The sequence below is a fragment of the Battus philenor genome, unplaced genomic scaffold (genome assembly GCF_028537555.1).
Source record: "Battus philenor isolate CCGP_79_NKW_IND1 unplaced genomic scaffold, ilBatPhil1.0.hap1 SCAF_3, whole genome shotgun sequence".
NCBI lineage: Eukaryota > Metazoa > Arthropoda > Insecta > Lepidoptera > Papilionidae > Battus > Battus philenor.
In genome coordinates, this window is record NW_027181693.1 from 13,336,750 (window position 1) to 13,349,498 (window position 12,749).

Sequence of the window (12,749 nt, forward strand, 5' to 3'; positions counted from 1 at the left end):
TCACATCGCTTTAGAATTATTGGATTCCTAATTTCTGTCGGAAATATTGCATTCAAAATTTAAAAAAAAATAATGTTAATTTTTTTTTGTGAATTGCAACTACGTAAGTATATATAATAATAGCGAAAGTATTGCTACTAAGCCTGGCTGAGAGTAATAAATACGTTTATAAAAAAAACAATGTTAATGATTTAAAACTTTATAAGTTTTGTTCCTAACAACGGAATTTGACAGAGCTATGAGGGCGAGTGTTAATATATATGTATGTAAGAATTCAAATATCAAGGCCCAAATTTTAAAGGGATTTTTAAATTTAATATTTTATTTTGTGAACAAATTACAATACTTAAAATGAGATTATAACACTGCAATGTTAGTTCTGTTGAACCAACAAATCAGTCTGTGAGATATTAGAGATGATAAATTTCCTGTTCAAAAACCACACATAAGTGGTTGATAGATAGACATTTGTATGAGAAATTGATTGGAACTTATGTTCTACGACATATAAGATTTCTCTTCTTAGTTTTAACAATAAAAGTATGTTAAGTCTTATTATAACACTCAAATGTTTATGTTATAAAGTACACATCAAACATTGTTAAATTACGTTAATAAAGAGCGTGTATCGAGTTTCCGAGCGGCTCTTTTCAATGTGTCAGCATTTCGAGCCAGTGGTAGTTTATTATTATAAATTGTCAAAATAATTGTTAATTCAAAAGTGCGTGGTAAATGACAAATTTAATAAGGTTATTTTAAATTTGAATTGGTAAGTGGTCAAAACTTAACATACATGCGACCGTGGTGTGGACAGTTCATCGGTGGGCGCGGATTCGGGCTCTGAATGAGAATCGTCGTCATTCCTCCGGCCCGGCTCCTCGTGTAGCGTCGTCATCCGTAGACCCAGCTTCCCACTCGCCGGCGATGCTGTAGCACATAACACTTTCAGATAATGTAACCTACTGCTTCGAACAAATTTCATCAAACACTACATATAAACATTACGTACACTAATCATAAAACGTTATCGAAATAATACATACATGAAGTGAATATTTGCAAAACTATTAATAACTTAATGTACAAAGAAATAAGTTTCTTCGACTATGAACTACAAAATAGAATTTTTAAATAAAGTACTAACTATTAAACCAAAGATTAAAAAATATAATTTTCACTTTAAAAGGCGTGAATAGTAAACCCGACAAAATACCCTGTATTTTCATAAGAGTATTAAAATAGTGCAATTGTCTCGTGTCCATCAAATGCGGTGCTCTGATGTTGATGATAAAATTTTGACGTAGGATGAAATAAGTACAGTCGTCTTTACAGTAAACAGATGTAAATAATTTTGGAAAATTTCGCCAATTCATGCTGAAAACCGAAGTTGGATATAAATACAAAAATTTGTGACGAAATAATATTACAGTGTTGTTGTATTAAGTAATTATTTGTAGCAGCAAAACCATGTTTGACCATACTTTCGATCCATGTTTCACTACAGGCAGATCCAACCTCGGCCTTATAAAAAATGATTCATTTCATGCCAATATCGCACCAATAAAATCACTCCTAATGAGCCGTAGCAAATAAAATATAAAAATACTGCGAAATACCATAAATAAATTTACTCTTTAAAAATTCACTTTAAATTAGACCGTACCTCCCGGGAATACGGTATAAAGTACGATGTATTCACAAAATACGGTAGAATTCACAGTGATGATAGAATGAACACAAAACCAAATAGTATGAGACGACGTAACCAAACAAAACTGTCGAAATAAGCCATTCTAGCGAATCTACACTTAAATGTCTGGACGTACACTTATTCGGCGTCTGCAGTCGCAGTGAGTTCAGGTTCAAATTCAAGTTAAGGAACGTTGGTCGAGCTGCAAGAGAAATTTTAATTATCTTATCAATATTAGTCACTACGAACGCATCACAATTAGTCGGACTTTATCTGCGGTTACGATACAACTGTAGTACATAATAAATTTGCATTAATATATCATTATTTTGAACCATTATACAATTATCTAAATTAACTCTTTGGTTACTATTAACGCTGTCATATTTTTTGCAAATATATTCTCACAGTACATTAAATTCATACACTTGTTATTGTTCTACCTGCTACGTCAACATATATACGTTACAGTAGTACAACCACCCAATGTTGTTTACACACTTCTAGTCCATGCGTCAATTACATCACTAAAATACGAGTACCTTTATACACAATGTGAATCTTACGATTTGCTACTTTCGCATGCACTTCCTTCTAGCACACATAGTCACCTAATTCCCTTATAATCGTAATATCACTACGTTTACTACTTTTACAAAAACTGCCTTTCAAGTTTTTTTTGTTAAGACTCATCAGCTAAAATACAATATCTCCACATTGGCTATTTTGTATTGTTTCTAAACCTTCTTTACTCTATTCAAGTATAAGCGTTGTAGTTAACATTTCCTTAAAGCACGTTTCGCTTGAAGTCAATAGCGAATAGAATATCGAAGAGGTAGGGAAGAGGATATAATCACAGGTCATGCACGGTACATGCAAATGAAACAAACACGCAAACAAAACAATAGATAACACAACAACACAAGCTTGCTCGACGCTGGAAGCTTGCTGATTAAATATATGTTCTATTTGCCTCAGCCTTTAAGGTCTAATTTAGTTTTCAGTGAAAACAGTAATCGACTAACTCGTGTTTACTCAGCTATCAAAAATACTTTCGTATTGCCAATAGAGCCTTTTAAATTTCAAAAGAGCAGCCAATTCATAACCGACAGAACAAACAAGATTTCGATAGTGTAACGGTATCACAACACAACTATTAGTTCTCATTATTCACGTTGCAATTAAACATTCGTCTAACAATTTTGCCATACAGTTGCCATTCCGAGTCAATACGATTTATTGTTCCTTTTACCTGATAAGAATGAGCCTGAAGGTAGCGAGGGTTGAGATACGGAAAAAAAAACATAACGTTAGTTAAGCCGGGTACGTGGGGAATCAAAAGTTTTGTTGCAGTCGAATATCTATTTGGATAAAGGATTACCTTTACAATTGAACTAAAATAGTACTTATAACAATGAGGACAAAGGATGCCTTATGTCCAAATAGAAATATTCCACTAGATAATGCCAATTGGTTAAATTTTAGTGAATATTTTCAAAATTTTTGTTGCACACAAACGGAGAAGAGATAAATGAAAATAGAAGATAATGAGAGTAGGAGTTGGCGCCATAGCATTGCCACAAAGCAGTAGGGTAGATGTAAATTATAAATAGAGAAATAATGAAGTGAAAGTTGGGTTTAAATATGTGATAGATAAAAGTGAAAATTTCGTTTCCATGTGTTAATGTTGACTCGTTTTATAAAAAACAATGTGCTGAATGTTATACTACATAGCTACGATAAAATTTCTCGTGCATCTCTTGTTATGTTGATACTTTAGCTAAAATAACTCCATTTCTACTTTGTGCCACTAATGAATAAACTATAAAGATACATCACACTGGTTAACTGATTGCAATTTCGTATATTTATTTATGTTGTCTAAATGTATGAGTGCCTTTACTGATTGTTGAAAATGTTATAAATCATGACAAAGTATCTTGATAAGAAACGTGTTTAATTGGAAGGAAGAAAAAAATTGCTGACATATTTGATGATGAAAATTAGACTTCATGTCTTACTTAATTTATATAATTTCTTTCATTAAGACATTGCACGGTCTTAATGTCCGAAATTTACATCGTAATAATATCAATGTATTTTGATTGTTTACCTTTAATTTTAACGAATTCTATAAACATGTTACTATTGACACTACCTAAAATATTATGGACTGCGAACACAATATTGTAAATTTTTATATCTAATCGATCTATAGTTCTTTCGCGTTAAGAATGCAGTAAATTATTGTCCGTTGACCTAGTGTTTTTTTTATAAACAATCAAATTATCAATCAGAAAGTAAAGTTCTCACTGATCAATTGAAGGCATACTTCCAATCTCCATGGCTAAGTCAGCGGACAATGATCCGCTGCATTCTTAACGAGCAAAGACTAGTGACGTATTATAAATGTTTTCAGGGACCCTAAATAGTTTTTTGATGAAAGATCGAAGAATGTTAATGTAGGTCAAGGAAGATCTTACATAAAATATAAATTGAGAATTAATACAATTTAAAACAAATATTTTTAAAATATAAAACATTTACAAGATAAAGTCTTTAACAAGATTAAATTAATTAGTGTCGTAAACTCACCGAGTCCGAAGGGTTTCGGTGGCGTGCACGGATCAGGTTCGCAATGCGCGGGCGCAGCGTACGAGTGTCGGAGAGCTCGACGAGGCGTCTCGTCGGCGAGGTCCGCCACACTACCAGACCTCCCACCTCCCAGCCCCGTCAGCGACTCGAACGACGAATCCAAACGCATAATCTATGGAAGATCTTACATTACTAGTGCTACTCCTATCCCTTTCCCGTGCCAAAGATATTGAAGAGTTTAAGTGATATTTTTATAAAGAAAACATCCATTATTATTTTTTTTGTTTTACTGATAAAAACCAGTACCATCAAAGCATTCATATATAGCCTCCTTCGAAACTCGAAAAACTGAAACATTCTTAAATATTCCCAAAGAATATAAAACCTCCTAACCCAAAGTGCACTTTTAATGTTACATTATGTCATGAAAAGATAAAGATAAAGAAAAATCCAATTAATTGTTATATCCATCCGATTAATATCACAAGTATATTGTATTTCATATAAACTAAAGGCGATCACAAATACTGATTATGATAATATATCTGCACTACAATTGAAGACAACAAAATATGGTTGTTATGAAGTCGAATCGCTTCTAAACTACACACGTTTTTATGTAAATCTTGCAATATGAAGGCAACGGACATTTGACGAAAAACTGTATGATGACTATCAAATAATGGAGATTACAACATTTACATACATTTTTCTACTTGATTCATTCATACGAGTACAATGTTTATTCATGCAGTTTCAACTTACGACATGAAATAGTGTAACCACAGAAATGGGTGAGAAGACTAACACCAAAAAGCTTACATTGAGACATACAATATCTGTTTTTGAAAATAGAACCCCTACTCATATAAGTGCGGTGACACGTTAAACTACAAGAACGCCAACACGAAATCTTTTTAAATATAATATGTTGGTTATCCTAATTTATTTAAATTAATCTATCTATAACTTTGTTGCGTAGGGGAATAGTAGACGTTTTTTAATTAATAATTGCTTTCTGTTTGGAATTTAGAATTTAGCCATGTTTAAAATAAAACAGCGTTGAAGACGCTTAAACTAAACAGAGGTCGGCAATTTCGTTTTATATAAAAACCAAGTACCAGGAAAACTAATTAAAATTCATCATAAGAGCTATTCTTTTGAACGTAAACTTGAACTTGGGTCGTAAGCATATTTTCTAGCTTATCTTTGTATCATATGTCTAATTACGGCTAACATTAAAAAACTCATTTCATAAAAATGTAATATTTATTTTTAATGCCTAAAGAGCTCTCTTCATAGCGCATAGAATGAGAGAGAGAGAGTTCTCCGGAGTTTTCCCGGTTTTCCCCAGAAAGCTGCTACAATTTCGAAGGTATTCGAAGTCATTCTTCAAAATGTGTTAACGCTAGGAGAAAAGTAGAAGTAACTCTAGTAACTTTTCTATTGTTAATACAGTAAAATCAGCTTGACGGAGAAGCTATTTATCATATATGATGTGTGTTGGTCTTAACGTGTCACCATCATTGTCCGTGCGTATACACATGGTGGGTAATGAGGTATGCAAGTGATGCAATGGCAGCCATGCGTCGGACTCACGTTGTTCCCGGCCTTGTTGCCGCTCTCGAGCGCCTGCGTCAGCTGCGCGGCGTGCGGCGAACACAAAGGTTAGCAAGCGTACGAACACACTCATATATCGTGTAGCGACATGTACCCATACAGTGTGTTTATAAAAATCACGTAAAACAAAAGCTACAGTCTTCATTATAATGGTAAATTTAGCGACCAGTTGAAGGTTATATTTTCGAACGCAACGTTTAGAATAAACACAACGTAACGTAACAAAACAAAACGTATAGATAAACGTCTTCATTGGTTGTAAGCCGGCGGACAATGATTCAATAGATTCTTAACGCGGACGGACTGTAGTTTTAGTTTATTTGAATTAATTAAATGTGAAGAAATTACAATTTATACGAAATTTTTGTAAACGATTTCATCGAATGTTGAATAGTCCATCCAAAATGTTATTTTCAAGAAACTTAATTAGAACATGTAATAATACAATGCAGTTTCAAGGTTTGAATTTTTTGAATTATTTTCAAAAGATCAGACCAATCTAAAGAGATCATCTCATTTGAATGAGTCAATAAAAATATTTAAAATAATTGAACCACAATATTTGAAAAAAAAAATACTCCATAAATTTATTTGTTTGTATTCAGAATGCAGTTTTTTTTAAATACACGACCTTTTACTGGTTGCAAAGTTTTGGCGACCAAAAGGGCCGAGGGACATGAAGTTGTGACTGAAAATAAGATTCGAGCTGACAAGGTAAGCTAAAAAATTAATGTCATCCTCCAATTTATAAAAATAAAAGAGAAATATATTTCATCTAGAAAATTAATTCACTATTGCCATTTTAATATATCTTTTGAACCACAATAGTACAAACTTAACTAGAATATATTCTTCGAAAACCTTATTTACATATGGTTCGAAAAACAACCATGTGATATAAACCTTAGAAAACGAGGTCAAATCGTATCACTCAAACGGATACACCGTTAAACAAAAACATTTCAATAGTCACTTCTGTAGTGTTTTGTTATTCCTACAATAATTGTAAAAATAGGTTAAAATTATTTTTATAAAAATTAAAAGAAACTTGAATTTTGTCGCGTTAGATATATAGCTTATTTCGGTGCTACAAAATTTATAACTTGATACACTATTAACAATAAAACAGCGGTGTTAAATGTGATACAAAAGCCTGGCGTTAATAGCAGCTGGTTATGTGCATATTTATTGGTAAATATTCTATAAGATTTAATTCATAATAGCAACTATAGTTCATTCGCGTTAAAATAATTTTGTGTTATCGTTATCCGCCGGCCTAGCCACTCCCCAATAAAATTGACCCTGATTTCAAGTACAAGTAACACAGTGCCCAGTTGAATGCAGTTTCCAATGCAACAATCGTCTTTAAAAATGTAATAATATTTGGTAAGCGGATTATAAAGATCACTGCGTTATCGCGAATGAACTATAGTGCAAAATCGGTGTCTCGTATAGATTAGTCGATAAAGAAAGCGCCAAAGTAAACCAAGCACAACAAACTGCTATATTTAAGCGGCAGTATTGCGTATCGGTTGCGCGTGTCGGTACTGCACAGCGCAAGGCACATTGATCGATGAAGATACATAAAATGTTTCAACTTACATCGCCTCCACAGATGTCAATACTAAGGCGACACGCATCGTCCGGAGCCTCGCCCTCGGGACTTGTGTCTCTCAGGAGCCAAGGGAAAGTACGGCGAACTAACTGAAATATCCGAAAGTCGAATGGGGCTTTGACATCTGCTGAGGGTATTTTAGTTTGTCGCTCTTCATCAACCAATATAACCTTCTCATTAACTCCATTGTATGTTTGTTAAGCTGCTGTTGATGTTCCATTTAATATAAGACGAGGCAGCAAGAGTGTAAATAATACCAGTGATATAAAATAAAAACTTTTGCAATGTAATTTATTTTGGCCTTGTTGTATTCCCATTGTTAGAACACAAACAAGATCAAAAGATTATTAACAAAAAATATGAATTTAAAATTAGACAACAAATCTTTGATAAACCCTTAGTGTATATATATAGGTTTAATTTTTTTCAAATACAAGAAACAAATAAAATAAAAAAAAATTAAATAAATAATTTTGTAGAAAACTGTTATCTAAATGAGACAACAAAGTTACTATGTAAAAAATTCCGTTCGTTTTAAAATTTGTTATTTTAGCATAATATGCATTAAAAGTAAGTCAATGGAACAACTATGTAAAAAATATCTACGTGTGATAGGTGGATTGGTAAGAAATGATGGTTTACCTGTGAGAAATTGGGCACGGAGGCAGTTTTCCTCATTGTGACTGGTTGTCCGCGAGCCTGTTCCAGCTCCTTGACAGCCACGCTTTGACGCAGACGGTCTAGCGTGAGAATGCTCTCTACCGCACTCACGCCTCTTGTGTACTTTTCTGAAATAACACCAAAACAAAAACTATATTAACTTAAACTAAATATCATTAATACGGTTAACTATTACTTAAATACGTTTTCATTTCTTATGCCGTCGGAAAAAACCGTGTGTCATTACTCTTTATTGAATGACAACCGTCATCGTCCTTCCAAGATTTCCAATAGGACCTGTTGGCAGCGGTCATATGTCTTCCTTGTGGGGGGATATCCTACGAATTACATCCTTAACCACATACTGTTTGTAATATTACATAAGTTATATCACAGATTGGGAATCCCCGTAGTTTTAATGTCATTTAGCAGGTCACTCTTGGAGTTACTGGCTAGCTACCACTTCGCTATGAGGAAAGTGATATGAGCTTAATTTGATAGAAACTAAAAAGAGAAGTAGTTATTAAGAGGATTAAGCTCTAGAGAAGTGATAGCGACAACGAACGCGTGCAAAGGATACATTACGATACAATGATGAACTTTGATGTTATTCGATGTGTGGATAAGAAAATTAACGGCGGATGTAGTGTACGTGCAACAAGGGACATTAGTAAAATGAAGCGGTCGTTTTTTTTTACCTCATAAGCCAATGGCAATATAGATGTCGTTACTAGCGCTGATAAAGAAAAACTGTCAAAGGAGTTTTTTCCACGAGAACAAAACAAAACTCATATTTACCATAGAAATATTTAAATAAGTACAATAAGACAAAACAAAGAAATGTACTTAAAAAAAGGAATAATATCGTAAGTTTACTAACCAATGTAGGTTTCCCCGTCCGCCGCACTAGCTTCCTCCCCGGTAGCAGCGATTTGCGCTAAGCTCTCCCTTTCTTCCAACTCCTCGGATGCCTTCGGAATGTTCGAGACTACTTCATACGTAACTCCTGTTTGCGTCAGTTGATCCGTTCTGTTAATAGTTAAATGAATAATATATTATTTTATGATTCACAATTGTTATTTTTTTTTAATTTTCACATACTATGTCATCAAAAAATGAAATAGTCATTTAAAACTCCCGAGCATTAGGAACGCAAGTAATATTTTCTTCCTAGGTTGGTAGGACCGTCTGTAATATTTGTCAAGATTTAATTATTTCTGAAGTAATATTGTTTTTAGTCAAATAATATTTTTTTTTCAAACTCAATTGATGCCAAAATCGTTAATTTTTTTGAAAAAAAAAAACGTCAAAAATTCGACTCATATAGTTCCGAAATAACTATATTCGTCTGATTAGGCTCCGAGCGACTTTTGCGGGAACGCCGTTCTGAGAGGTTTGAGGTGATAAAAACCAAATCGACTCATATATACCATACCGACTGTTACAAAAACTTGAAAAATCGTTGGCAATAGTGCGTTTTATCTGGATGGGAGTACTTTGTAGGAGAGGTAATTGATATGGAAGAATAAATAAAGAATTTTAGAAACAAGTTCACCTTACTTTTTGATCACAGTCTAAGACAAAAGACTCAGTTTGTTTGCGAAAATAGGCAATCATTATAGCCTATTATTACTACAGTAAGATACATGTACATATTGTATTACCTTTGGCCTTGGTTTTAATTCATTTATAAGGGATTACCCTCACAGCAATATTTTGAACGTTTTAAAGTATCTTTTAATTCTAATATGATTATAAAGTTTATATTGTTAAATATCATTGGTATATGACATTTTCGAGTTTTTTTAGCATAATTGCTTTCACGGTCAGTATCTTTCCTTTTTTGTCTGTGTCTTATGTCTTCTTTACACGATATTATTCAATAGCTTTTTCTATATACTACTGTAGCTTGCACTAGACGTACTTTAAGTCTAGTATAGTGCACCTTACGCTTTAAATGATTTTTTTTTTCTAACAAGATACTCAGTTATGTAATCTGATTTGTAATATGTAGGTCAAGTTGTGTTTTGAATGTCGTAACCAGTGCACCGCAACTTGCCACAGATTTCATTCACATGTAATTTCAAGGTAATCCTTAAGTTGATAAAAGTTACTAGAGTACTTGCCTCACAATTTTCTTGCGTATCCGATCGGTGAGGCTCTGACGCTTGTAAATGTTCAGAGCCAAACGTTTTCTAAGTATAAGATCCATTGGTGCGGGGTGTGACAGTCTCACCGTTGTCTTCAGTATCAGGTACACGCGTTCGTTCGCTGAAATACAAACATCAACATTTTACTTATCACTTCGTATAGTTATTATAACCAAACCTTTAAAATATATTTGATGAACTTATGTAAGTGATTACGAAAGTTACTATTTTTTAGATTCTTTAAAAAAAATGAAATTTCTGAACTCAAATTTTATCGGATTTTTTGTTACGTACCTCGAAATTCACATTAGCACACGTTTATGTACATACAATTCACTGAACCCCTTTAATAGTTCATGTATCAAAAACAAAAAAAAATAATCACATTGTAATAGAAATTATTTTAGGCTAGACAAGTCGGTGCGTTAGTAATCTGTCGAAAAGAGTTTCTTCAAGAACAGTTTATTAGATGTACTTATTGTTAGAGATAATTTTAATCCGCTAACAACTTGCTATCAAGTATATATTAAATGAACGTATATATACAAGTATCGTATAGTCGTGGGAATATTCTAATTCAAGTCACTTCGAGGCTTATGTTTAGCAGTGGACGTCTTACGGATGAAATGATAATGATATTGACAATACAAGCATTGTGTCGAAATAAACCACACAAAGTTTGTACAGTGTGTATGTCTGTATATTAAAAGGCATGTACCAATCACTTACGTTCTGTGATCCGATTTAGATATTGAGAGTCGTGGATAGATGAATCCCAGGACGCGAGCGCGGCGACGTCCTTGTCGTGATGGTGAAGAATGTGCAGCTCATAGAACCTGTTTCCATGCTCCTTCGGGAGGATCGAATGCAAGCCTGCCACTGTTACTTCTTCTCCGGAAGGATGCGTGCTCAGATCATCCGCTGTGAAGACAAATACGCTTGAATAGTTTATTTACATAAGTACATACAAAGAGCTTTTATAGCAAAGTGTTAACTTTAATAGTAAGTGATACAGCAGCCTTAAAAAATTAAAACATATTTTTTTTCATTCTTGAGCTCACCGTTTAAATCCAAAAAGAGGACCGGTATGTGCTGTTCCATGCCAGGCGGCGGGTTCCATGCGGCCGGCGCACCAGGTATAGGACTGCCGGGGCTCGGTACCAACACCTGAAATATGTAGTCACATATTAACGAAACCATTTCATGATTAATTTGCATATATAACTCAATGATTTACCGACAACACATTGTCAAATTACTAATAAATTTTACAGAGTATGCCCAGTAGCATTAAAGAGATTTTCATAATTTTTAATTGAATCAGGCGTTATTTTGCGGAAGTCCATAAAAAAGGACTAATATTTAGCTACTTCCGCACATGCAGTGGTAGTCGTGCAACAAAGTTGATAAATGCGCATGCGACAAACAATGCAAATTACACAACTACCTCCGTTAAATCACTCAACACATGTTTCACCCATCCACGGGGCATCTACAGGAGTTATGTTACACCGATTAGTGCCAAACACAGAGTGACTAGTCACCACAACAATAGACCACAGTGTCATCATACCACAGTTAAACTTATTCATTAGGTTTGATAATAATATTTTCACCGTTCCTTCTGGTCCGCGTTTTAATATAATTATTTGACGACAAATATAGACATCGAGTTAGTACGTAGATACAAAATAAAATTGGTGACAAATTTAACACGAAAGAATAATTTTGACGTAACAAACTGAAAATACTGACAAATATAATTACAGTATATACTTACGGCGTTTCGTTCTTCCGTCAGCGAGACCCACTGCTCTACCAGCGATTGCTCCCTTTCCATATCGCGCTCGCTTTTCATCGACGGAGACATATTCACCAATTTCTACACAAAACAAACATTAACTGTTATGCATGGTGATCGGTTATAGGTTTAAAAGGCTAATTTTCCGTCAATTGCTCGTATCCAAAGATCAAGGATTTCAGAAATAATATATAACATAATGATACCAAAATGAGAAAAAGCGTTTTTAAAATCAAATTACTACACATTAAAATTAATTATTGTTTACTATCTGTACTTGAAAACTTTGTATAAGTTATTGGCTTATTGCCAACAGAAAACACAAATTAATGTAGACATTTCTATGTGATGACTTTACATAGGATGATTGGAAATAGGCGTAAAAGCGTTAAAGACTTCTTATCTATGAAGTACCCCTTTTAGACACCTTTACACCTACTTTTACACCTTTAACCAAAAATCCCACATATCCTTTAATTATTTTGTTATAATTTTATCTAAATAAAATAATAACAACAAGAATTGAGAAATAAATAAAACAAAAATTTAAATATCGATATACGGGTGGTTGGTTAAATGGTATGGAAGGTTATAACGATATAACACGAGCCTCTTTCA

General features: G+C 33.6%; 1 protein-coding gene across 1 annotated transcript in view; it reads right to left on the reverse strand.

The window, feature by feature from the left end:
• The window catches only part of Khc-73 (Kinesin heavy chain 73), a 184,268-nt gene that overhangs the window by 6,503 nt on the left and 165,016 nt on the right, over window positions 1-12,749 (reverse strand). The window contains exons 23-32 of the mRNA XM_068770894.1: window positions 12,111-12,212; window positions 11,392-11,497; window positions 11,060-11,251; window positions 10,307-10,451; window positions 9,061-9,209; window positions 8,163-8,308; window positions 7,508-7,609; window positions 4,286-4,457; window positions 1,827-1,892; window positions 794-927 (exon numbers count right to left, since the gene is read on the reverse strand). Of these exons, the coding sequence (XP_068626995.1) occupies window positions 794-927; window positions 1,827-1,892; window positions 4,286-4,457; window positions 7,508-7,609; window positions 8,163-8,308; window positions 9,061-9,209; window positions 10,307-10,451; window positions 11,060-11,251; window positions 11,392-11,497; window positions 12,111-12,212 (1,314 nt within the window). The remainder of the gene's footprint in view (window positions 1-793; window positions 928-1,826; window positions 1,893-4,285; window positions 4,458-7,507; window positions 7,610-8,162; window positions 8,309-9,060; window positions 9,210-10,306; window positions 10,452-11,059; window positions 11,252-11,391; window positions 11,498-12,110; window positions 12,213-12,749) is intronic.